Here is a 27,279-nt window from a genome sequence, read left to right on the forward strand (position 1 = left end):
GCCCCGCCGCCGGCCCCGGGGCGAGCGCCCACATCCGTGCGCCGGCCCCGGCAGCGACGCCTCCGCCTGAGCCCAGCCCCGGCGCCGGGCTCCGGCAGAGGGAGGTGCTCTGCGCCGCGCTCCGTCCTCCCACCGCCGCCGGCAGCGAGCAGAGAGCAGGCGGCGCGGCGCTCCCGGGAGCAGGTCTCTGCCGGGGGAACTGGGCCGGCCGCCGGGACCGCGGCCCGGCAGGGCCAGGCCCGCCGCGGCCCTGGGGCTCGGGGCTGCGGGGGGGCAAATGGAGGCCGGGGGCGGGTTTCGGTGCGCTCGGGGATCGCGTGGTGACGGGGAGCCCGGGGCCGGCGGGCGGGGGTCCCGTCCCGACATGCGGCCGCTGTCGCGACTGTGTGCCCCTGGTGACAGCGAGCCGGGGGGCTCCAGGCTGGATCGGTGCCCCGCTGTGAGGCGGCAGAGTGGTGAACGCGGAGCCCTGGCCGTGGGTTGGGGGGGCAGCGCCAGCGGCCGGTGAGGGACGTGTGTCAACGAGCGATGCATGGGGAGCCTAACGGGGGTCGTAGCGCGGCGCTAATTCCATAATTCCCAACGATAGTTACCCGGGAATAGCTCCTCCGTAAGCAGGCAGGGGTTCACAGCGCAGCGTCTGCTGTCGCGCCTTGATTCGGGTGGAGGAATGAGATAAGAGTATGATATGAAGTATATAAAGAGATCAGCTGAGACAGGAGGAGAGCTTGCTTTTTCATTTAAAAAAAAAAAAAGGAGGAGAAAAGGAAAGCTGGTTCAGAAATACCATGGACAGTATTGTCATGTCGATGTGTGGTTAATACTTCTTTATACCTAATAGATCAGATTACAGTGAAGAGGCTTCTTTCGTGCATTTATATGGACTTTCCAGGGATCATGGAAATGGATTTGGTCCTTAAGTCTGTAGCGGAGCACAACTTCTGCAGAGTTTAACTGAAGCATCTTTGCGAGTGGCTGTGGCAGGAGGAGAAAGGCAGGTACACAGAGTAGCAGAGAAATAGTTTGCCTCTTCTGAAATCTATTATAAAAAGTTATTTTCAAGTAGCTCTGTGCCCTGTGGGCCATAGGCAAAAAAAAAAAAAATAAATGCCAAAGGTAAAATGAATTGCATACTTGCAGGCATATTGGGGGGAAAAGGCCTCAGTCTTGGAGTTATGCTAATTCACACCAGCGAGAGAGAGTGTGACTCCTCTTTCAGTTCTTTAATCAGACTTTGACTCAAAGGAGAAACAGTTTTCCCATGCTGAAAAACTCTTCTCAACAAATCTGGTGGGTTTTGGCTGCGTGTGAAGTTCTCAAGATGGGGTGTTACAAGTAAATGCGCAAGAAGGCACTGTTGGCAGTTTTGCACACAGCGTTGTTGGAAAGCTCGGTTAAAACATGGTGCTAGGGAAGTTTGAACAGCTGCAGAGAAAAGCGACAGCTCTCATGGTGTGGTGCTTATTTTTGCCTTCAAAGAAACAGCAATATATTGCAGCCTGCTAGAATGTGTGAACTGGGGAGTAGCAACATGCGCCGTTAGAGTCTGCCTAGAAACTGCTAAGGCTGACATATCACAACCTGGTCGTTACTGAAATACATGCTGTCACTGTGTAAAGCTGGCATAATAGCATCTCGAAAAAAATATACTGCCCTTGAGAGCATGTCACAAAATACAGTTGTATGCTGCTTACCTGTGTGTCTGCAGGCCCTGCCTGCTGAAAGTCTGAATTTGTATTTGCAAGAACTGGATAGCTTTGGTTTTTGTTTTTTTGGGGGGTTGTTGGTTTTTGTTTTTTTTTTCCTGGGAGAAGCTGTTCTTTTCTCACTGTTCGTGCACTGCAGCCTTAATTTTCCAAGCTGATTTTCCTGTTAGCATGGGGCAGGTATTTGGCTTCAGAACTGCTGCATTGGCGACTCTAAGTATATAGCTGTGCTGGTTCCCATGAAAGCGTTGGTTTTGCTCTTTCTTTCATTGAGAAACAAACCAGCCCAGAGTACAGCAGCATGTCTGTGTTTTGCATTTTGCGTGTTGAAATGTGACATGGGGAAGCAGCATGGTCAGTAGCATAATGCAGCAGGTCTGGGTTCGATTAGGGTGGCATTAGGAAACAAGTTTGAGCCTGGCAATCAGTCCTTTCCCCCTGTCACCCCCAGGTGTGGTTGCTGGCTTGGGCAGAGATACTTTGTCCGGCAGCTGAGATAAAGTGTGACCCGGTGCCTGCAGCTGAGTACTCCCTGCTGTGATAGTCCCTGTGCTGCGTTCTAGTTAATGCAGCGTTATGAAATGGCCAGACAGCATGGAAATAGGCAGTTTCTGTGATTTCGGTGATCAAAACCACAGAAGGTTTGTCAGGCAATGGATAATTCTCTGAAATGACTGACAGAAAGTGTAACATGTAATCTTGAAATTTATTATCAGGAAAGGAGCTTTAAGGTCTGCCTTTCATTTTGAATCTTGAGGAACTGGCTAATTCCCCTAGGTTAGAGTGGTAAAACTCATTGCTAATCTTGCTTGTGGCAGCTCCTAACTCACTCCTCATTCTTGCCCTCAAAACCTTTCACTTGCTTGTCTGCCCCTAAAACCCCGTGTCCCCTCCCGGCGTGGGACAGGCAGGGTTGGCATTACTGGGGTGGGGCAGGTATGGCTGTCTCTCGAGAGAGGAGGAGAACCAGCTACTGTGAGAACTTCGGAGGTGGTGTTTCTGGTATCTGCCTGCCATGTCCTCATGTGAGCAGAAGGCCACTGGTGCAGGGAGGAGGAGCATACCCTGAGAAGCTTGCTGGCAGCAGCATGGGCACGGGCACGAGTGATATCCCAGGAGGAGCATCACGGGGAGTTGAGAGGCATGAAAAGACCTTTCTCCTCTCCAGTACAGCCTCAGCTGGAAGAGAGAAATAACTGTTCTCTCTCCAGCTTTAAGGGGTTAAAACTTCTGGGAAAACTAATTTGTGCCTGAGCAGTACAATAGACTTCAGTTCTAAAGCCTTTCATGGAATAATCAGATTGCTTCAGTGTTCACATAAGATTGTCTGCTGTAGAAAGAATAAATTATTTACTGTTTCAAAATAAGTGATTTAAATGTATAATAGCCATTAGCTTGTTAGAACTAATGACTTCTATCTCGAGGAGCCTTCTTTACAATTTGCAGTCCTTAAAGAGCCACGATAAATGGGATCAGATGATTTGATAAGCCAAACCATTTTGATCACTGTTGTAAATTTTTATTTAAACAGAATGGTGTAGGGAGTGGAAATCTGCCTTGCTGTGTGCAGGGAGGTGTAGCTGCTATCTTAGCTAACGATTATTGCAGAGATTGTTTAAAGGGACACTCAGGTGTCAGAGCTTTCCGAAGCAATATGGAGCAAAAAGCATTACTTTTCAGTTCTGCCAAAAATTTCTTTACCTCTCTTGACAGCAAAAGGGAAACTGCTTTGAGAATTGCAGAGGGGCTTTGGATGAAGTGCAAGCAAATGTATTTACCAATATAGCACTCCCTGGGGTCAGGTGTGAGCTGAGTGTGCAAACAGCAGGGCCAGTCTCTCGCCCTTTAAGGTTTGAGAGAACTGTATAAAGCTGCACTTCAGCTATGGAAAAGCTTTCTAGGTGAGCCCCTGCACAGGGCTGGGATACAGCAAAATGAGTTTGCCACCCTGATGGAGGTTTGGTATTAAAGAAACTGAAAAATTAGCCCAAAGATTTGGGAAAAGCAGTGATGTGTAGAAATACAGACCTGTCAAGGGTGCAGCCAGCTTAAACTACTGTAATAGGAGCTTTGCTTTTTAATCACTGTAAAATGTAAAATGATGTACTCCGCCTTTGTCAGGGAGTTTGTCCATTCCCAAACTGGTATGGGTATGGCTGTGTTTCCCTTTTTTTTTATATTTTTTTTTATAATTTCCCCTTTACTAGACATACAGCCCATCATCTGTAGGCAGCGTAAGATAGAAATTCTCCTAGTCTTAATCATGATTCAGACTTTCCATTAGATATTTCCTTATGAAGATGCTCCAAAAGACAAATTTGGGTTGATTGGGGGATCTGTTAGTCCTAACGATGGCCCCTGGCTGATTGTGATCAGCCCTGTGTTCCTCTGCTGCTTCCAAAGATATTTTTGGTAACAAAATTGAGCTGTATTGGCTGGCCTTTGGGCTGACTAACTGTAAACCAGTGTAACTGGTTAGTGGAACGATGCTGTTTCAAACCGTTGGAGGACAGCCCCAACTACCAGGACAGGCTTTCTAAGCTGTGGAGTTGACTTTCCTCCCTCCACCCCCTTGCTCTTTACTGTTGGTAACTGTTCATTGCCCATATTGATTCGTGTATGCAAGAAGAAGGGTAGTGTTATAAAAAAACATGAGTAGCTGGCAAATGTTCAGGTCTTTTAGATGGAATCATCTAGTTTGGAGTCTTCATCAGCATATCAGGGTTCCTACATTTAAATAGAGATCTGCAGAAAAAACACTGTGGTAGTTGTGTGCTTGGTGGCTAAGGCTGGGCTTTGTCAAAAGAGTTTTACAAAGGAATTATGATGAGTTTTGGATTCAAAACATGAATTTGATAAGGTCAGGGAGAGATGAAGTATGGATAATGATACCATGCTTCTGCAGTTACAAGGGAAGTCTAGCCCACTTCATGTCTTTCAGATAACTACATTAGCTCATAAATTTTCATAGAATCTTTTTTTTTTTTCCCCTGACACACAGACAGATAAGTAACATAATGAACGGTAAGCTTTGCCTGCCTTCAAAAGAGCAGGAGAGACTTGGAGGGTTTGAACAGCAAGTCAGCAGGGAGCTACTCGGCGTCTCTCCTGGAATCCGCAGCGTGTTGGGCTGTCGGTGGGGTGGGAAGCGACCCTGCGCTTGTGGCAGGAATCCCGATACCTCCCTTCTCTTCTGTTTAACCAGGGGTAGTTCCCTACGTACAGCCAATCTTCCTACAACTTTTGGACTCCCTCGAAGGGAGTTACATGGTTTATATGTATTTGATGAGATTTTTTTTCAATGAGCCACTGGAACTTCCTCATGCTGGCTTTCTTCCTTCTTAAATACATTCCTTGAAATGCTATTAATGACAGTGCTTGTTTTCCTTTTCAAAGTGTGAATGAAAGGTAGGAGTATTTGCCATCTGGGTTATTTTACAGTGGCAGGATTCTGCTGCCTTTTGCAAAATCCATTTTGGGCCTGTATATTTTGCAGGTATTTTGTAAATTATCATTATTTTCTGGTCAATAGCATGGTTATATTTGCATAGTCAATCAAGTAAATAGACTGGATGACATGCTAAATACAGACCTGCTGTGGCATGGTCAACCCACAACTAAGTTCTAAGCTTACCAAGCAGGTTTTTGAAATGGTGAAATAGACGAAAACGTGCATGGTCACTTGTGTTGTAACTTGCCTTGTACTAGGTGTTTGACCCAGAGGAAAAAAACACCGGTGAAGTGTCATGATAACAGCTTCTGGTAACGGTTGGGTGCGGCCCTTGCCTTTCCTTTTCCCCCCACCCTTTTCCCCCCACCCTTTTCCCCCCACCCTTTTCCCCCCACCCTTTTCCCCCCACCCTTTTCCCCTCCCCTTTCCTTTTCGTATTGCTTGTATTTTTCATATTGATTAGTACTGACAATGAATTACTCACTCTTCTGCCTTGCCTACACAAACATAAATATATATGTGCTGTGTGTGTATGTAGTGAGAGAGTTTAGGCAGCGACACTGCATCAGCTGGAACGGAAGGGCTCCAGCGCTGCTCTTCCCTCCAAGTACAACTTGCTTTAGGTAGCAGAGCACACTGCATGAGAAGAGGATGCCAAAAGGTGTGGATATGGGGATAGAAAACACGGATGGATGTGGGTCACTGAGAGTGTGCTGCTTGGTTTATCCTGACTAGGATGTACAGCAATGTGAGTGAGTTCTTAGGGAATGCCTGGTGTTTAACCATCTATTTAGAAAGCGGCGTTTGGAGTTGTTACTGTTTTTTCTGGTGTGAACGCTCACTGCAGGCTTCTCATGAGTTGAAGGAGAATTTAAAGTGGAAGTTTGATGGCTCCTTCGCAGGGCACATGTGGCAGTGAGGAGCGTCCTAATGAACTCACCTTCCTACCTGTGGAGTTACGTTCAGCCTGTGTTCAAATGGGTGAAACTGAAAGTCCATGTATTTGAAGAACTTCTAAAATGCAATCTGTTCTGTATGTATTTCTTTCTTTATTAAAAAGGATATCCTGGCTTACTAAAAGAGAGTAGTAAGTGTCTGTGACTTGCCAAGAGTCTTTTACATACTGAAGCCTGAAGCTGTCTGTACTCAAATGCCATGAGATGTCCGTGCCAGAAAGCATCTGTCTGGTCCTCTGGGGATTTTCACTGTAAGGAAGAAAATGAGGAAAGATCTTTTCTTTCACACCAATGCCACGTTTGTTACATATTGTTGCTCACAGCTCCTATACGGAAATTCATGTGTATGCCTGATTTTGAGCAGAGAAGCCAGCTTTAATTTGATCTCAATGTAGCTCCAGTGAGTTGTTTGGTTTTCGAGGGAAAAGAATGTTTGGATCATTGTGGGCCATTTACTTGGCAGCTGTGAGACTGCTTTTTCAACAGATGATTGCAGGCAAATTACAGCCTGGTGGTGGGATGACTGATGGAATTTTATCTTACCTTTCCCACGTGCTGTATTTCTTCCCCATGGGAAGGACCTGTGAGGCTACTTTCTGATAATACACTCTTCAGTTTAATCCTCTCTCTGTTCCACTTTGCATTGCAGATGGTCCTGTATGTTCTCTTTGCTAGGGAAGAAGTGTCTAACATGACTGTGTTAACAAGTTTGATGTTAATCTGTCAGTGTGGGATTCTCTCTTGGGTGCTGCATTGGCGAGATGCATCCCACAGCAAGAGAGTAACAGGTTGTGGGGTTTTGAGGGTGACAGGGAACTAGTTTAGTTCCTCACTGTACTAGTTGTGGCTGTGGCAGAGTTAATGCCAGTCACAATCTTGAGGATGAAAGAAAAGGGATTTTTCTGCTGTTCCTGCAGAAGACCGGGGAGGCTTTCTGTTCGTGCTGCAGAGCTTTGTCTTTCTAGTCAAAGGACATGTCTGAAAAGCTTCAAAGAGCAGCCACATCCAGGTCGATCTTGGGATGTCTTCCTGCTACAGCCTGTGTGATTCCTTTAGGAGGAGAGACAGAGGGAGAAATAATGCATTTCAGAACTCCGTAGCCCTCTCTGTGTGCTGGGGTGGGTCTCCTGGAGCACCCATCTCCAGGAGTTCAGCGTTTCATCAGAGCGAGCTGCTGAGCCATGCTGAGGCCACTCTGTCAGGCGGAGGGGTGATGGATGGATGTGCAAAAGGACTGGCACCCTCCTGGCCCCTTTTTGGAGGTGCTGTGGGCATGCCGAGCTGGTGCAGTGGGCTGTGCCACAGCGTGTTTGCTCTGTGCCATGGGTACAGAGCCACAGAGCAAAGGCACGGAGCCCGAGGAGATTTTCCTCTCCCTTTAGGTGGTTAGCTGAATGTCTTAAGGTTGGATTGGTTTATGTGAAGCCGTATTTCTCTATCAAGAAAATATTCTCTGGGGTATCTGCTGACAAGTGCCAGATTTTAAATGATCTCTCTCGCGCTGTACTTAGAGAACATTAAATAGGGATGGAACAAAATAATCAATCAAGAAACAAGATGCTGATTCTGATCTAGATGGTAATCTTGTCTGCCAAGAAAGCAGTTGAGTGTTTTTTTAAATCAGGCTTAGTCTAGATGCACAGACTGGAAGAACAGCGTCAGAACGTCACATTTATCGTCTTGTGGCTGTTGGCCACGTTGGCAGAGAGGGTTGTGAGGGACAGTCAGGAGGGCTCTTTGCATTTTTGTAAAGCTTAATCAGTGAGGTGGTATTAGAGAGGTGGCACGAACTTCAGAACTGGAGGGTGAGATTGCATTGGGTTTGGTCTGTGTGGGCGCTTGCAGGTTTCTCAGCCCTGCAGGATGACTGGCCGAGGGGACCTTGCTGTTGTGGCTGCTCTGCCTGCTCTGACTGCTGGCGGTCTGTGGTGGGGAGCTGCTGGTATTACAACTTCAAGTCCATTTAGATGCTCTCAGGATGGTGAGGACTTGGAAGTTAAGGTTCCGGGAACAGGGGTGTTTTTTCAATGTCATCATGGAAATCGACACTTGAGTTGCCTTGGTTTAGCTTTTGCCTTACAGCCCAGGGGTATTTCTTTTCAGCAGCTCAATATATCGAGCCATTTAGAATTAGAGTTGAATAAAGTATATTGCAATTTTAATAAAAAATGTCTGGTTAATAATCTCTTAATAGAAAATTCTGAAGTGGTTTTTCAGATTTTTGCTAGAAGAAATTATCTTGAAATAGTCTCTTTTCTGTAAGAACACCAAACCTCCACTGAAGAATTTTGCTTTGTTTCAGGTATGGTGCATTGTTTTTATACTCCAGCTGTATGTACCGTTCAAGTTAACATTTGTCATGAAACAAGATGAAACATTCAGAATTTTCAAATTCAGTTGATTGTAGACATGTTTAAAAGCACACTTAGTTGTTTATCTAAGAATAATGATTAGTAATTTTAACTTCTTTGTTCTAAATGAAATTAAAATCTTAATGCTCGGATTTCCTGTGGAACAAGAACTTTGTTTGCTGTACTACAGCGATTTGGATGTGGTAAACCAGTGATGGCAGTGTGCTGGGGGTGGATCGGTCTGGTCCATCAAGCTGTCCCTGCACCTAGGTTTTTGTGCTCCTCCTGTCTCCATCGTTGGTCAGGGAAAGGAAAACTGTTTGGTGGCTTCAGCTTAAACTCTGAAGGAATAAAATCCCTTTGTCCAACTTATGACTTTTTGATTTTTCTACACGGTACGGAGGATGAGAGCGAAGTCGGAGTCACCTTGCGGAAGAGGCTGGTTCCCAGGCTGCCTCCCCGGGTGGCAGGGCGACTGCCTCGGCTAGCGCCAGGCTGGGAGAGGCTGCAACACGTCTGCAGCCTGTGGTGCAAACGGGCAGGAATTTCTGGAAAAGCAGCCAGTGCTGGGGGATAGGAGTGCCAGCTGCCTTCTCGTGACAGCTTTACAAAAATAGGTTTTTAATCATCCTGGTCTGATGTATATTTTGCTCAGCATTTACAGGACTGGTAAATTCTAATTATTCTGCTTTGCACATTTGCACAGCGAGGAGATGCTGAGAACATGGATTTTTGGGATAGCGTTTAATCCCAAATTAATACATTGTATTACCTGTCAAACATCTCGGGGGGAGTCATCTCCCAAGATGATTTTCTTTTTCAGATTTATTGAAGGAAATGCCTAAAGAACAGTTACTGCATTGATCAGAAATACTTTGATTTTGATTATTCCTCAGACTTCTGGGGAGAAATTACTTTTGCTCAGTGGAGCCTTGTGGTAAACTTGGGATATCCTGGAATGGATTAAAAGCCTTGAATGAATTTCTGTGAAGCTGCCACGTTGGTGCTCTGCCCTTCCGCTGCCCGGCACAGACCAAAGGCAGTGCAAAGCAGAGCAGCGCTGTCAGATCAGGGACCTTTTTCTCTAGATTCGTTAAAAACTTTATCATCAGAAAATGAATTTCTCAAAAGCTTGGCCCGCCTCTCTGGGTGGCTCTATATCTGTCAAAGGTATAAGTCTTATACAATGAAACTGCTCAGTACACAGCCAGCTTTTTTATCCTTCAAGCTGTTGAAACGCAGGATAATCAGAACGGGCTTAGTTCACTATTTTAGTCAAAGCAGGTCAGTATTTGCTAATTTAAATGCTGAGAAAGGTAGGTTTTATTCTGATGGAAATTAAGGTCTTGTACTGAAACAAGCAGTGGTTTTATAAATGGGGTATGGCCCAGGGCCTCCTGCTGTCATACCACAGTAATGAGTCTCGGCATAGAGATCTGAATGGGACGGCTGTTCATCCACACTAAGGATTAGCAAGATGTTTGGAAAAAAGCGAAGGCTTAAATTATGTTGAGAACAAGGTAGGTGAGGATGTAAACTAGGTGGTGTTTCATATGATTCCAGTTTTCTCATCATCAGGGCGTTTCATACATGTGAATAAACACTTTGGAGGTCTATTTCTTATATAGGTCCCCTTTCCTTCTGTACAGCTTCGTAGCAAATATGAACAAATTAACTACATTGATGGGAGCTTTAGGTTTAGGGTAATACAACACTCCCCTTGAGCTTGAAATAATAAAAAACCTGCTGGGGGGAAGCAGTTGGAGAAAGGCTGTGCTCCTCTGGGTGAAGGCTTGGCCAGGCTGGCAGGTAATTTGATGAAGGTGCTCTGCTCGAGCCAGGTGTCCATGATGTGGTTCTTGAAGGAGGCTGGGCTAGCAGATGATGTATCCTTCTGATGGAAGATGAGTATTTCTGTTGGTGGGAGCCCAAGTGACCCCTGAACACGGGTGCTCGGTTGCGTTGGCCAAGCGAAAAAAGACTAAAGTAGAAGATAACTCTGGAAAGCTGTTCCTCCTTGGTATCTGGCTTTCCCTCCCAAATACGTTGTGTCACTTGACTCAGCAGATTGGCAGAAGCTGGGAACTGCCATGTGGGGTCATGAAACCACCATGGAAATAATTTCTGCGCCACGCGCTTTGTTCCAGGAGCTCCTGCCTGGGCTGTGACGCAGCCCCAGATAAGTAGGATAAATATTTCCTTCTTTCTGCAAATTTTCATTACTTTCTGACGCGTATATTTGTTTTCCAAGTGCTTAATGAGGGAGGCTGCGCTGCTCTTGGTCACTGCTAGATACAGAAAAGAGCCTGGAAGTGCTGTCGAGGTGTGTAAGCAGCAGCTTAACCAAGGCACAGAGCGGAACCCAGGCAGTGAGCTTGCCATCTGCTTTTCTTTCTTCTTCACCCCAATTAATCTGCAGCGTTTGATGAGGGGGTGGGTTTAGTTGTGTGCTTCACAGAACAAGGCAGCTGTGGGTTCATCTGGTTGTACTGGAGAGGAAGCTGCATTGGAGCTCTTTCCTTTTATTAACTGTGGCCTTGGGATAATTGCTTACTCTGCTTTTTTTTAATTAGTTCTCTTAGGGGGCGAAAATATTTCTTTCAGGATAGAAATATGTAGCCCAGATAATGTCACGTAATACTGGTTAGAGCTTGAGCCCTGAGAGCAGTCCTTGCCATGTCTGAGTTTCCTTTTCACTCCTGTTTCTGCACTACTTCAAACTCATAATAAAATACTTAGAAGGATTTAGCCCTAGGTTTCATAGCTCTGTTCAATATAGCTCTTACTGTTGTCCTCAGAACAAAAATAGTCTTTTTGTCTGAAACTGTATCATTCTGAGTTTCAATTTTATTTATTTAGGAAATTGAAAGTGTAAGTTGTATTGTCTCCTGGCACCTGAACTGAAATGGAGAGTTTCACTGCCGCATTGCATTAGCCTTTTTCAAAATACACTAACACAACTTTCAACTCTGACCACAGGCAGCACCGTTTCAAGGAACAAAAATAGAAATGAGGCAAAACCAAGCAGAAGGGCGGGGGGTTGTTATCATTAAATATTTTTTTTTCTTTTCTCTTTCCATAGGTTCCTAAAAATTAGCACTATGACTGATGGAGACTATGATTATCTGATCAAACTCCTGGCCCTCGGAGACTCTGGGGTTGGAAAAACAACGTTCCTGTACAGATACACTGATAACAAATTTAATCCAAAATTCATCACGACAGTAGGGATAGATTTTCGGGAAAAACGAGTGGTAAGTTGTCTCATACAAATGGTGGCACCTTCTTTTTTTCTTTATTCATTTCTGCTGAGAACAAATTTTATGTAGCTATGTGCTGCCTCTCTTACTGTGGGGTATAGCATGTGTTGATAATGGTTTTCCTTGTCTAGTTTTTGGCTTAAACAAGTCATAATCAGGAACTGGATAAAGGGGAAAAATGCTGTTATTCTTATCCTCATGTTGGATTGTAAAATGGTTTATTGCATGTTGGTATAAAAGGATAGTTCCTTTTTGGGTTTTTTGTTCCTTTTTTGTTTGTTTGTGACTAGAACTAACTCTAGCCCCCAAACTCATTATTTAAATAGAAAAGATGGAAACGTACAGAAGCATAGAAGTTTCAGCCTGCTTCCAGGTTCTGCCAGTGGGACCACGCTGCTTCTCCGAGTCTCTGCCAGCAGCAAGGCTGGAGGCTGAGCGTTCCCAGCCTGTGATCAGGAGTCCTCATAGGTTAGGATCCATGGATCCTAACACCTGCTTAATGCAGTGTGTGCAAGCCCCTTCTGCCATGCTCTTGTTTCTTGATATTAGAGAGAAGATGAGAGTCTTCTGCAGTGTTGGTCAGATGCTTTTTGTGGCTATGAGCACAGTTGCTTTGTTTTAATTTAATGTGACTAGTGGATCTGGTCATAGATCCTGACACCAGCTAAATACAGGGAACAAATTCAGTTTCCTTGATCAGTAAAACCATAATAAATACAAGATATAAGACCCTAGACAATTATTTTAGTAATTTTCTTTAATAAAAAGAAGTGTAAATACTTGCCCAGTTCAAAGATGGAAACCTCTTTAAATTTGCTTCTTTTTAATTTAAATGAAATACTTCTAAGAGTTTTGCACGAAACATCCTTGGAAGTGTTGACAGTGCAGAGATGAATACGCTGGCAGAAGAACTGCTGCTTGTGGAGAACTTTTCAGCAAGGAAAGGGAGGAGCTTTTCTTTGTACCCAAGAACCTGAGTGCTGACAAAACTTTGTTCATTTTCCAAAAAAAAACCCCTAAGTGCTTCTCAGCCCTGCAACAGGTTAATGTAAGAACTAAAAATCATTTACAATATTTATTATTAATTAGTATGAAAACATTGCCCAGTTTTGAAGCAGCTGAGTGAAAACACATGCCTTGGCAATATGAAGCACATTGTTCATGTATTGTCATTTCACATGCATTTAAGCTCCTGCTATTTCACTGGAATACTGTGAAAAGATGGGCATCACTCCCCCATTCACTTTCATCTTTCCTGGCAACATTTTCATCATGGCTGGTGGTGGTGGCTGCTGCTGTGAGTTCAGTTTTGCCACAGTGACCAGGATGTGCAGGCCCTGCCTGGGAGATGGGGGGTTCAGGGGTCCCCTGAATAAAAGAACCATGGATCTGGATTATGGTTTAAATTACTCATAATCAATGCTATGCAAATTGAGGTCAGTTAAGTGGGGGCCAGGCCAGGCTCAGGTTGCAGTGGAACCTGGCTCCATCTCTGCTCTGTGGGATTGCAGTGATGTAGTAAGAGAAAAATATTAAAAACACAGTTTTACTGCAAGGAAATGTCTGCACATGCAAATTACAAGAACAGCCTTTCCCTGGCTGGTCAGATGCTCGTTAATGTGTTTTGAACATGGGTGCTGCATTGCTTCCAGAGGGCTGAACTGTTCTGCTAAAAGTCACAGACAGATTTCTTCCATCATTTTTCCTTACTGTATGTTTTGGGGTAAGACAGTTTGTAAGTGTGGGAGAAACTACATCTTACATTAAATTATCAGCTTTGAAATATCTTGAAGGTTTATCTAATAAATTGTCTTCTACGAAAGAGATCGCAAAGGTGAAATATGTTTCTTCTGTTGTGTAAAAGTCATATTAAAAAAAGGACCTTGTGAGTTTCCTTGTTTGTCATGCTAAACATTACAGGAACATGCTCCAGCAAACTAGTTTGATTCACAGATATGGTGCGGTTGATCCATTGGTCTTTTTCTGATTTTCAGACAAGGTACCTGCCAGAAAGGAAAGGCAGACACGTTGTACTCAGAAGCTACCTGTTGAAATGACAGCGGTTTAATTAACTCCACGGGATCGCAGAATAGTCTAGGCTGGAATGGACCTTCAGAAGGCATCTAGTCCAACCCCCAATTAATATTAGTTTTGTTGTGCAGGAGAACTGCATGCTATATTTTACAGCACAGGGAGGGCAGGTGAGGAGGGGTTCCGCTTCCTCAGGTAACGTCAGTGCAGCCTCTGGGTACAGACATGTCCACAGGGTCCCTGTGCACTTGATCTAAATGCAAGAGCAGTATCTGCCTGCCTTTAAAATCGCTGAGTCTGCTAAACTACCTCAGATAACAAAACCAGCATACTCATTTTATTCCTGTCTTTTACTGCAACAGCTAATTTACACACTGTTGCTGTTTAATAAAGAATTGAGCCCTAGTGAAAGGTCACAGTGATTTCTTTAAGCACCGTGAGTTTGCAGTTGCAGTTAGTAAGGAAGTCATTAATGTCCAACAGAAGTTAATGAATAAAGAATAGCTTTTTATAATAGTGGTTAATCCTGTCAGCCAGCTGTAAATTTTCTAAGAACAGCAATGAAACAGAACAGAGACAGCTTGCTCAGCACAGTGCTATGCCAAGTTTTAAAGATCTGGTATCTAATTTGAACTACTAAAAATGGCCAAATTACCTTTAAAGAGCAGCTTTCATAGATGTTTTATGTGGCTCCTGGGTTTTTAAATATTATTATAAGCAGCCCTCTGAAGTGGCTTTTAGAGGTAAGAGCTTTTACTGAAGGACTGAACTTTTACTCCTTACTGCTTTGCACAAAAGCAATGGTCACAGTCTGTGACCCAGGTGCTGGATTTCGGTGTGAACTGTATGGCTGTACTGATTTGACTCTCTCGTTAGGTATACAACAGCAGAGGACCAAATGGATCTCCAGGAAAAGCCTTCAAAGTACATCTCCAGCTTTGGGACACAGCTGGTCAGGAAAGGTAACGGAGTTCAGCTCATTGAAAAGCAGTTCTGCATTAGTTATGTTTCTGGATAAACCATTCATCCATTCAGGTGAAAAATCTCAAAAATCCTTGTGTATCTGGACAACGAAAATATTTCCAGAAATAATGTTTTTCTGACACTGCTTTGATGCGGTGATCAGGGAATCTCAGAAAATAGGACTGGGGGAACTGGAGGTGGTCTGCTTCCTGCCTCAGCAGCATGCTGCCTCGTTCCTAGCACACACGGGTTACTGGGTCAGTGGTTACCCCTTCTTGTTTTGTACTGGCTTTTGGCTTTAAATCTAGATGATCTTTCAGGTCCCTTTCAATCCAAACCATTCAACGATTCTTACCTCCTGTGGAAGATACTACCTAAGTGTCCTGTTCTCCTATTTCAGATCTTTTCTGTTAGGTTGGATGGTAGGGTGTATTTGAGAAAGGTGCTGATAGGGGCTGCATTAGCCCACATGTGGCCATCAGGCTGAGGGAAGTGGTTATTCCCCTTCACGCAGCACTTCTGAGGCCACATCTGGAGTATGGTTCCTATTTGCGGAACTCCCCCAGTGTGGTATACTTTATACTGGTAAACTGGAGTCCCATGGAGTCCCATTAGAACAGGTCAGGAGGATGATCCAGTGAGGGCTGAGGAGGCTAAGGTCGTTCACCCTGAAGACTAAGTGGAGGCTAATTGCCATCTTTATCTACCCAGTGGGGAGAAGACAGAGCCAGACTCCTCAGGCTTGCAGCTAAAGGGTGCAAGTCAGTGGTCACAAGTCACAGCAAGGAAATTCCAGCTAGGTAGGACACAAGTGTTGGCCTCGGGAGTGGTTAAACCCTGGAGCAAGTCACTCCCAGAGGCTGTGCAGTCTGTTTTCTCACAGGTGGTCGCAACTCAGGTGGACATAGTCCTGAGCAGCCTGATGCCTTCCTTAAGTCCTCTCCAGATTATGTGCCCTGGGCTTCTTAAGACTTTTCTATGATGAGCAAACTTTCTGTTCTATCCTCCACCAGGCTGGTTTCAACCTCTCTTACCACCAGCACGCGAGCAGGATGGAGAGTTGTAGTTCAAGTCTTAGCAGTGCTGAGCAGATTGGAAGAATTGCTTCTTATCTTTTATGGTTTTACATGTGTTTGTCTTCTTTGCAGCAGCATACCATAGCTGACAGGTATTAAGTTCAGGACTGATCAGAATCTCCTTTGCAGTAGGATTCTTTTATCTAACCAGATTTTCTCAGTCTTCTGCGTGATGTTTGTTCTTTCCAACGATATTCTTGACTTGTCACTGTTAAATTTAATTCTATTTTTTTTTAAAGGAAGAAGTGTGTGTACTGCTTGCTTAAGCTTCCCCTGGCTAGTTGCGTACACTGGTTTGGGCTATCATAAAGTGATTGACTTTGGTATGACTGCTGATTTCATCTGTCAACAAGGGAAGAAAATGCGACTCAATGCCTATTTGCTGTGTAATAGTGACCAAAGAGCAGAGGGCTGAAGCGTTTAGTGGGGAGGAAAGAAAGTAGCGATGAGGCAGATTTCAGGTTTCCAGAGTAAGCAGTGCAAATACTATGCAGGAGAGGTTGCTGCTGCTGGATGAAAAGCAGAAGCAAGCAGAAATTTTGTGTCTGCATCTCTTTCCCTTACTCTCAAACACCATTTGTGCATACCCCTCTGCAAAAGATTAAATGTTTTGAAGCTTTTTTTTTTTTTTTTTTTTGGAAAAGAAACCCTAGAAGCAGTGTTGGGTATCTGACATGTTTCCATGGAGAGTGTTTTGGGTTTTTTTTATTTTCATGGATTTGTGGCAGAAAATACCAGTTACTGTTTCTGTTTGGTGCAAGATTATGTAGTACTGTTTTGTGATGTGATGGATCCCTGCGATACAGAAAGCACCAGAGTGCCATTGCACTGTTTTCCAGTGCTGTCTGAACACTTTAATATTACTTGGGCTTTCTTCACATTTCTGATTTGAACAGGCTTGTGACCTTTTGGTAACAGACAGAGTTGCATTTCATGGTTTGTAGTTCCATCCAGCTCCATAGCTTTGCTGGAAGCCTGTAAACAATGTCCCTGGTGAAGGAACACTTGCACAGTCTGCTTACAGAGTGCGTTCGTGTCTAGATCTCTGCAAGGAAAGGTTACCTTTTCCTTTTAGCTGAGCTTCCCAGCAGATAGTCACATCAAACAATCAAAGGCATGTAAACAGCCACCTACTCTTCCTTTGTTTAATACTGACTAGACTGAGTAGTACACATCCATCGACTAAGTGCGTGCAACATTGGCAGGTGAATCCATTTCTATCAGTGTGATTTGTGATACACTAAGTGCTTAAATGTCTTTTTTTTCCTTTTTTTTTTTCCTTTTTTTTTTTTTAATTTTAACCAACCCTTCTCTCTGTGTGTCTCTACTCTCGGTTAAATCAGGCAGAATTAGAACTGATAGATTAGTCACTGACAGTGTTTATATTCTCACATGTAAGCTTCCTCTGTAAATTACTAACACACTGATTAATAAATGTTAACTGGTGTGATGCTTCGTAGCTACAATGAAAGTCAAGCATTATTTTGTTTTTGCTTTCCTTCCAAGGGAATGTATGTCCACTAAATCTTGCAGACTCTTCAGATTTCAAGATGATTTTTTAAATACAGTTTTTGAACAAGCAGTTGAGAAAAGCTTGACTTTATCTCCTTTTTTCTTTACTCAGGTCAGGGCTGCCAGAAAAGTGCTTGCTTTGGAGATCACTTTGTATTGATAGAGCTGTGTTGGTTTTTTTTCTTCCACCTTCAGGTTTCGAAGTCTCACCACAGCGTTTTTCAGAGATGCTATGGGCTTTTTACTAATGTTTGATCTGACCAGTCAACAGAGCTTCTTAAATGTCAGAAACTGGATGAGTAAGTAGAACCATACAGCTTGCATTTATCGGTTGACTTGGAGCATTCTTGTGTATTTTAGGCTTCCAGGCTTTCTGTGTGTCATTGTTTGTGAGCTGGAAAATGCTCAGAGAAAGTAGTTTTGTCTAGTGCAGCCATAAGTGGGTATTCACAGCCTGTAATTTGGGGTGAAAGCTTCATCAAATTGGAAAGATGCACGCTCTTCCTTTTTCTTTTTCCCTTTTTCTTTTTTTGCACAATAGATGGGTTTGGGCATATTCTTGATGATAATCTTGTTTGGATTTGGTAAATTTGAATAAATCTGTTGCCTCTTGAAAGTTAATGGCATTCAACACTTCATATTTTATACCCCATATTTTAGATGATACACAGGAGCTTGGAAACTGTAATCTGGATATTGCTGTCAATCTTTATACTGTGTTTTCTGTTTGTAAAGCAGAATGTGATTCCTTCCTGTCTGCTTTGAGGTTTAAATTAAAATTAACATCGTGCTTTGAGGATGTGGTTTGAAAGCACATAGTCTTTGCTGTTGTTGGGTTTTTTTCAGACAACAGCTACACTAATAGCGAAACAAAGGTTAAATTCTTAGTTGTTTTTAATTGAGGGTATTTAGAGTGCTGGAAGGACAGAGGCCAGTACATTTCCAGCTGGCAGTTTTCCAGCAAACAAGCTGAAGTGGGGGTAATGTGTGAATCCAGATAGCTTTGTGAAAACAGCTCCATCTTCCTCAGAGATTCCTTCCTCCCACTAAACAACCCCTGTCATCACAATCTCCTACTGCTTACCAAGCTGAGGCTCTATAATTTCTTCTGTGTATACTGCATCTTTTCAAGTCAGTATCCTCAGGATTGAGGCAAGTGTAAGTAAATGGCTTTGTACATTCACTTATGGGGGGTGAGGGTGTGGGCAGTGCTTGTGCCTGGATCTTCAAATGGACAAAACTGCATTTAAATCATTGTGTATATCCAGGAGAAGAACATGCTTGAGGATTTTGTCCTAAACTTCTGAAGGGCTGCATTTGCAGATGATGTGGGTGCTTGTTTGTCCTTCCACGGTGTCCTTATGAGTCTTGTAGAATGAAAGTTATGGCTGGTGGAGGTTCTCCTCTTCTAAAGCAGTGTTTTTCGCACTCATTGCAGTTAAGTCTTGTTGTATGTTGGTAAAATAAATCCTGGAATTAATTTTTTAGTACCATTTGTACTTCCTATTTTGAAAAACTCCCCTTAGTAAGTAAACGTACGATAAGGAAATGTGTTTGGCATGAAGTGGTTGGCTGATTAGTCTAGGATATTTTGAGGTGGGGAGCAAGAAAAGTATTTTGAATTATTTTGTCAACAGTCTTGGTCTCTGAGGTGCTTCCAGCATTCTCTTAACTCTTGTTTATTTTTGCTTCTAGGTCAGCTGCAAGCCAATGCATATTGTGAGAATCCAGATATAGTCTTAATTGGTAATAAAGCTGATTTATCAGACCAAAGGGAGGTAAATGAAAGGCAAGCAAAAGATCTAGCAGACAAATATGGGTAAGCAAAAGATGACAGAAGCTAAATTCTGTAACTATTGTAAGTGTAGCTGATGACGGGTTAGAGATACTTGCAAGTATACTTAGAAACGTGTGTAAGATCTTTAGGCATTGCAGTATCACATACACCTACAGTGATATCCAGCTTGTCACCCTTTCGGATCGACCTGTTCAAATAGGAAAGAGATGGAATGAAACACGCTGTTCTAGAAATTTGGCCAAAATATTACAACATAAGAAATAAGGGTGAAATGAAACAGTCTCACTAGAAAGCTACGTTCCTGGGATGTTGGCTTGTCCGGAGAGTTCAGGACAGAGTATACCAAAAGCGGATGAACACTCAGTGTTATGAAACCGAATAACTAACAGTATTTATAACTTGTTTTTCTAGTTAGTTTGGAAGTGGAGACACCTGTGTATTTTGTCAGGTTCTAAGTGTACAGTGGCACTGAATTTATTTGGTTTTCCTCCATGAATAATAAAGGTATTAAAGGCCTTTGTCTTGTTCTAGTGAGCCTTCTACATTTCTTTGCACTAATAAAACCTTCAGAGTGTCCTGTAACTGGATAAATTGGCTGTGTAACGTAGTTAGTAAATAGTGCTGTGGGCAAAAAGAGTGTGTATTTTTTTCTTTAGTTGGCCTTACTAGACAGTGAGGGATGTTCAGAGAGAATTGGGCCAGCAGCAGAAGGTGGCCTGAGAGACTGAGTAATAAGCAAATCAGACTTAAAAATATTAAAAGAAGTCTGCAGCCAGGTAAGGAGAACAGTGATACTGAGGAGAAGTTATCTTATGCCAGATTTCATATGATCGAAGTGCTGAAGCGATTTATAATCTTCTCTTCTGAAAAGGATGACTTGGAAGGCAATATTCTGGATTCAAAGGGGATTTCAGAATGGAATCAGCTAAGTTGACTTGTGCTTGTATGTTGGAAGGAAGGAAAGGAGATAGTACTTACAGGGACTGCTAAATAGCAATAGCTGGAACTACCCATCTTAAAAAAAAAAAAGGAAAAAAAAGAAGGTTTTTCTGGTGTGTTCTTTGATCCCTGCAACTTTCTGTAATGCACACCTAGGTTTCTCTTTAAAATAAACTTTCTGGTTACCTGAAAGACTTTTTCAGCCAAGGCTTGTGCTGATGTCACCGTGATTTGAAGTCAAAATGCCAGGATACATTTTGTAAATTAATGTGGTGGTTTTGTGCTGGTGTTGTAATGCCACAGTGTGCTAGGAACAGGAGCGTGGGTTCTGCCCAGCCAGGAGATAGAGTCACAACGACCCAGACAGTTTGTCCCATTTCACTGCCACTAAAGCCACCGCTGATAGCTGCACTGAGAGCGTTACAGAGTCGCGTCTTGGTTGTCTTAAAAATCTCTCCAGCTAACCTGTTCCTTTTTACTGTAGCATACCGTACTTTGAAACAAGTGCTGCTACCGGACAGAACGTGGAGAAGGCTGTGGATACGCTCCTGGACTTGATAATGAAGCGTATGGAGCAGTGCGTGGACAAGACACAGGTCTCTGACACAGCCAACGGAGGAAGCTCGGGAAAGCTAGATTCGGCAAAACTGGAGGAGAAAAAGTGTGCCTGCTAAACGGCACCTCTAAACTGTGAGAACCGATGAAAATGTTTCATCAGAATATGGCTGACCTACCACCAAATTCAAACCAGCTCTGTTGAGCCATGCACAGAAGCAAAGTTCCATTGTTTTATTGGGATTGTGCATTTTTCTCCAAAGACCTGGTTTAAAACTAAAAGCTATGTTTCAGTGAGGCTCTTGTACTGAAATGATTCTTCCTGATACAGTGCCGTCTTCATGGAAAACTCCCCCACCTCTTTTCCCCCAGCCCTCATCTTTATTTTTCATGCAATCAGGATACTGAATAGAGGAAAGTAGCTTTATTTTTTTAAAAAAGGAGGGAAAGAACCTATTGTCTGCATACACTGGATATTGAAATTAAATTGGAGGTGGGTGGTTTTCTAGGTCTGTGCCATTTTTCCACAGAATCCTGTTTCTTTATAATTTTTAATCTGCATCAGGGACTATATGTTTTCTAAGGCAGAGATATAAAAGATTTTGTGTGACCTATTGAGAAAAACTATCACTTGCACAGAGTAAGAAATGCTGTGAAATCCATCCTGACTGAATCACTGAGATGGTGGTTGGTGGGGTGGGGGGTGTGTGTGTGATTTGTGTTTGGGGGGGAGGAAGTAGGGTATTTAATTCGAAAAAAAAGAAAAATATCAGGGAATTGTGCAGCATTGCTTGTGTTGCCAGTAATCCAAGCAGGGATTGGAGTGTTATGGGAAAAAGTATAGTGTGGGATTCTGATGCTGCAGGGACAGTTTATAAAGAAGAAAGTATAATGTCTGCGAACAGATAAACTATATTTTATGAAACAACTTCTTACCATTAGCAAAAAATATTCTCCCCTCCTCAACTTAAGGAAACTATCCTTTTTTTCTTCTTTTTCTCTGGGTAACTGCATGTTGCAGGTAGGGTGTAGGAAAGAGCCGGAGGCTGACTGTGCTGCCTAGAAGGGAACTGTAAACCCTGCTGTGCTGAGAGAACCTCCTCAGTTATCGCTGTGCTTTTATCCGGTCCTCCATACGCTTAGGTTTTCAGCAGAGGACAGCTTTCTCATACTCTTAAATTCTCTAGAAGAGAGGGCAAGGTGGAAAAAAAGTGATGTGGGGGCTTTGAGAATGATGGGAGTCCAGAATATGTGACTGGCTAGGTAAAGTGTGTGTCAGAAGCCTGTTCTTGGCACGGAGGGTAGAAGTTGCTCTGGCAGTGTGCTGCAGCAGGAGGGTGTGATGCAAAAGGTTTCTTCTATGGGTGAAAGTGAGTTCTAGCGAAATAGCAAGTTGCTTATCACAAGCAAAGACAAATCCAGGCAAAAATAAATACTATATTTATAAGCATAGATCATTTTCTAAACCAACTGACAGCATATTTATTAGTCTACCCTGTCCTTTTTTGTAATTACTGTTCTGTTTTTATACAGGTGGTCGTTAAGGGTCTCTTTGTGTTTATTGTGCTTGAAGCTGCTTTAAAATCACTTGGGAGGGTGCACATTGGGGTGGGGGAGAGCAGTTCTTTTTACAAGTCGAGCTTAATTGGTTGGGTTGGCAGGATTGCAGACTTTCATGTATTTAAATGTTTTCAGCTTTGATTGATTCGAAATTGCAAACTTTGTGAATAGCAAGCTCATAAAACGTTTCAGCGCTTCCCAGAAATGGAGAATTTACCATATTCACTGCTGAAAAAATAACAGGTTTTTCTGCCCAGCTGCTAAAACGATGTTTACGGGATGATTTGGCATGTTAACAGGGCAGATGGTCCATCCATAGCAGCAGACCCATTGGGTGAGGAACCAAATAGCTGTGATTACCATGCCAGAAATCTAATTTGCAGGCTGCAAGGATTATGAATGATAGACTATACCTAAAGGCTATATATATCTATAGTATATACTATACAACCAAGTATGGTACAGGTCCTTTTCTAGGCTATAAACAGCCCTTACACCTCAGAAAGTGGCAAAGCTGTTGTGGTAGTCAACAGGTGATTTCCCAGGCAGAAAATGTAAGTAGACTGCTAGTAAGCAGGCTGATCCTCAGGCAGGTTCCTTACACATAGATGTATCTGATGAAGTTCAGGGTTTTCTTTGAAGTTGTATTGCTTTTCAATATGTAGCATAAAACGTAAACATAATGGGGGGGGGGGGGGGGGGAAAGTAATACATCTTGAATTCCTGAAAACAATGATCTGAGGAGCTCCCTGGCTCACTTACGAAGAAATCCCTCATTCTGTGGCATCACTTTTTTGTCCGTTGAACAGAAGTAGGGTAAGTTGCTAAGAATGGTAAATTACGGACAGTCAGCCGAAGAGTGTTTCCCAGAGCAGCTGAAGTATAGCTTGTCTAAAAGCTGTTACGAAGCTGCAAGTGACTTCAGGAGCAGACAGATGATTCATACCAGGTGTGTAAAATCCCAAACCTGGCACAGTTTCAAAGCACCTTGATGAAGCTCAGTTGCTTCTATTTATCTCTCCACCTGCTGAAACTAGCGCTCTTAGAATAATAATAATTAAAAAAAAAAAAAGAAAGAAAAATCACTGCAGTGATACCTTGATCTAGACCTCACTGTTCTGGGTATCTCCTAACCTTGACCCTGAGTGACTGTGAAGAGTGGACAGAGATGGCGGTTGGTAGCCATGGAGCTGCTTTCCATAAGGATACAGGCTCTGAAACTCTCCAGCACGGATAGAGCAAGTGCATGGCCAGCCCTTGCAGCCCAGTGTTGCTTGAGTGGCCTGTTGAGCAACGAAACGGACATGACTGTAGTGAAACTTCCATTGCTTGGTATGTATTTATGTACTTGCTAATACGTGAAACTGATTATTATTCTCTCTGGTTGTTTTTTTCTTTTTTTTTAAAAAAAGCCAATCTGTGAATGCATATGAAACTATTATCCCAAAAGGATTTTGCCACCAAAACTTTGTTTGGAGGAAAGGAAGAGAAGTTCAAATGTGTTTCCTTTCCTGATAGGCGGTATAGTAGCAATTAGTTACTAAATTAAGAAAAAAGGAACATAATAAGTGATTCTAAACAGCTACTGACATCTTTGTTGTTTATCAGGTCAACTCTCTTTGCAAAAAAACTAGATCGTGAACTGTTCCTAAAAATTGCCTTCTGTCCCCTCTCTGTCATCGTTTGCCTCTTGCTCCGTTTTTCTCTTCATAGCTATTACTTTTAGACTTGACATGTCCACCAGTGGATTCACCTTCCTGTGCGTCCATCCATCTGTCTCCCTGCAGCGTCTCGGCTCTGCACAGATGATTCAGGGCTACTCCTTGCTGCTGTGGTAGGAACTGAAAGCAATGGCAGCGTTAAGGTTCATGAGCTTTATGTAATATCCAGGAAATACTGGTAACGCAGTGAAGAAAGAACGCTGCAGGGGGGCTGAGCACAGTCTTACAGAGCCACACCTGTATGGAAAGAAACTTCTCTATCCCACGTGCTGGAATACCTCTCCCAGTTCTATCCAGTACCCACTTTGATGGAAGGGCTTTCCTTTACTTCTACTGTTGCTTCCCTGAGGTAGGTTTTCCAGCTGCAGCACGGTGAGCTTGGGTGCACAATGAGCCCCTACTAACCACCTGCAACCTGCTGGAAAAGAGCCGGTGAGGTGGAACGGCACAAGTGAGTCATCTGTACGGTGGGTAGTGCCGTGCCACGTACAGGCTGCTGTGACACCAGCAAGGCGCAGCATCTTGGCACAGCACTTTACTAGTTCCAGCTCTTCTCACTGCCCTGGGAGCTCCTGAATGTAGCCCTTGCTGGAGCCACATATCCTGCTGTTTTCATCCTTTTCACACTCCTGTCACTCAAAGCATTTGACATGTTCAGTTTTATAAATTCTTCCAGGACACCGGCCTGGGAAATGAATGTGCTTTTGCTTAGTGGCTCTAGTAGGATATAGCCTCACCCCGTCCCACTAGAAATTGAATCCACCTTCTGCTGTAGAAAAAATTGATTATACATATTCAAATCGGAAGTGAAGCATTTCCTTTTGAGCACAAATACAGCTTGTTTGCAAGCCTGCTAGATATCCCACATCAGGGCTGGAGGGGAAGAGAAGGTCCTGTGATACTTTATCCAGGGTGATCCTAAAAATTAAATGTCAGTACTCTTAACTCTATTCTAACTCTGTGGGCTTTTGTCTTGAATTTCAGTCCAGGCACTGGTTTCTCAAGGTCACTTTTTGTGTCCTTTTAGAAATACCTTATTTTTGTTTTCCAGCATCTCGCCAGTGAAGTTCTCTTGCTGCAGACTTCATTGCGCAGTGTGTGTGGTAGTTTCCGAGCTGAACAGTGCAGTGATGGTAATACCCATCCGTCAGAGGTGCGACTTGCGGGATCTTAACGCTGAGAATAATTTTGGTTTCCTTTCTCTCTCTTCGTAATTCTGCCATCCTCGTCTCCAGCAGCGATATTTACCCAGACAGTTCAAGTTACCCAACTTCTTGTTGAATCTGTTCCTTTCGTCCTCTTGGTGTATTCCAGTTAAGTCATGCATACAGCGTAATGGTGTTACACCTTGCGTCTCATCCTTAGAGCTCACAGTAGTCCATTCTTCTTTCTGATCTACAGGTATTTTTGTCCTCCCGGTTTTAAGCATGAATGTAAAACTGTGGCGTCAAAAAATGTTAATGCACTGTGTTAGAGCAGCGCTGCAGCCCCTGGTTGCAGCTCCTCTATTTGCAGCCTTTCGCTCAGTCTGTCTCGGTGAAAGAAACGTGTCCCCTGTCCGCTGCTGAACATTTGCATTGCCAAAGTCTGGTGTTGCCACTTTGATTTTGAACTGTCGCGTTTAGTGACTTCAGACCTTTGGGGGTAATGCTTGGAGGAGTGAGGAAGCAGCGAGTCAGCAGGGAATGTCTTTAAGCTGATGTTGCTGCTCTTACTCTGGCATTCCTGCATCCTTGGCTGACCTTGCCCTCACCTTCCCCAGCCTCTCGACCTGGAGTAGTGGTGCCAAGACATTTTTAAGGAAAGAAGGGAAATGTGCTGTTGTCAAATAGTTGTTTTGTTTGCGTTTTGCTTTGGTTTTTTGGTGCATACATTGAAAGTACCTTTTTGGCTGTAGCTATCACTCGAGCAGTGAATTTACACTGCACATGTTCCTGTGATGCCACTGTGGTGCCTCAGCCAGCCCTGCTACCCAGTTGGCAAGGGGAGATGCAAGCCCATGTCAAGGCAGGGTCCTGTGCTGCTTTGCACCCTTAGGAATAAAACAAGTTACCTGCGGAGACAGGCGGAGTGTGGGGAATACCAAGGGCTGGCTGGGAATTGCAGAAGTGGTACTAAAGGCAACTTGCTTTAGCTAAGAGAAATGCCCTTAAATTTTTGGTGTTTACCAGAGAGCCCAGTTTGAGAAGTTACTTAAGCTTGTGTGTAAGTGCTTGGCTGAACTGGAGTGTCTCCGTGAAGTAAGGAGCTATTGTCAGGGCAAAACAACTAGGGCTACAATGGTGTGAAACGAAAAAAAAAAAATGCACAGAAGTACTTCATGAACATACAGATATGAATGAGCTTATTTTTATTATTTCCTTTTATTTTAAATACTGTCAGGCCATGAAGAAAATTCTTCCATCAACTGAAAAAGGACAGGAAAGTATTAATGATGATTCTTCACTGCATAGTTTTCAGACACTTAAGCAGATGCTCTCCAGGAGTCCTTACAGGGTCTGTTGCTGGCATGCAGCAACACCTGTTAAGAGCTGTGAGAGGGTTAGAAATGGCTGGACACCTCCTGGACAGGAGGTAGCGTATGGCATGTCATATATTTTAGGTTGCACAATCTTTTAAGCTTCTGCTTTCATTTTATGAATTATTTTTATCAGTGATTAGCTGGTAATGTGTGGGGGTTTTAAGGAAAAAGTGTTCTAATGACTCATCTCCAAATAAAAGTATTTGGCTGGGGAGTGACTCACTGCACCGCCTTGGCAGGTACCGAAGCGCAGCTCTGGGCTGCCCTTGCAGAGCAGCACATCTTCATTTCTCAGCCCCAGATGATGCAGTTTCCCCACCTCCCCATCTCCTCTTCCAGTCAGGGCACCATGGCAGAGCCGGCTTGGAGCCCCGGCTGAGCCTGGCATCCACCTGCCCTTAGGAGAAATAGTGGCACTTAAAACCAGGATTAAGTAACTTGCCTTTTCTATAGCCTTTGCCTTCTGTGGCTTTTTAAAGACATTTGCAAGTGGAAAAGGTATTTGCTTCTCTTAAATATTAAGAAAAAAAAAAAAAGAAGAGGGGGTTTGGGTGCCTGAAACATTCTTTTTTTAGAAAAGAGGAGGTGTAAGCTAAGAACAGTCCATTTGCTGACCGCTCGCACAGCTGAGACTGGCGGTGGGGGTGATGCAGCAGAAGACATTTAAGAGCAGCTGCCATTTCCTTGCCATCTTGGTCATTTTATAAAAACCAGTTGCCTTAACTATTTTCTGAAGGCTACATCTTATTTAATATTCTGAATGTGTAAAGGGTTGTCATACATACATTTTAGAAGATTGGCTCATTTAAGGAAGTTTATTGAAAGTTGTGGTTTTGATACCTGCTCTGTAGCGACTCTTTGGGACTGTTTCAGGGTAAG

The 27,279-nt window shown here is 43.5% G+C and overlaps 1 protein-coding gene across 1 annotated transcript; it reads left to right on the top strand.

Moving 5' to 3' along the window:
* Positions 1–27,056, top strand: RAB27B (RAB27B, member RAS oncogene family). The gene is made up of 6 exons (XM_056325144.1): positions 1–183; positions 11,547–11,718; positions 14,632–14,717; positions 17,502–17,605; positions 19,002–19,125; positions 20,528–27,056. Exons 2-6 carry the CDS (start codon positions 11,566–11,568, stop codon positions 20,715–20,717), a joined length of 657 nt encoding a protein of 218 aa, XP_056181119.1. The 5' UTR covers positions 1–183; positions 11,547–11,565; the 3' UTR covers positions 20,718–27,056.
* Positions 27,057–27,279: the final 223 nt, after the last annotated feature.

Source organism: Falco biarmicus, chromosome Z (assembly GCF_023638135.1).
Source record: "Falco biarmicus isolate bFalBia1 chromosome Z, bFalBia1.pri, whole genome shotgun sequence".
Classification (NCBI taxonomy): domain Eukaryota; kingdom Metazoa; phylum Chordata; class Aves; order Falconiformes; family Falconidae; genus Falco; species Falco biarmicus.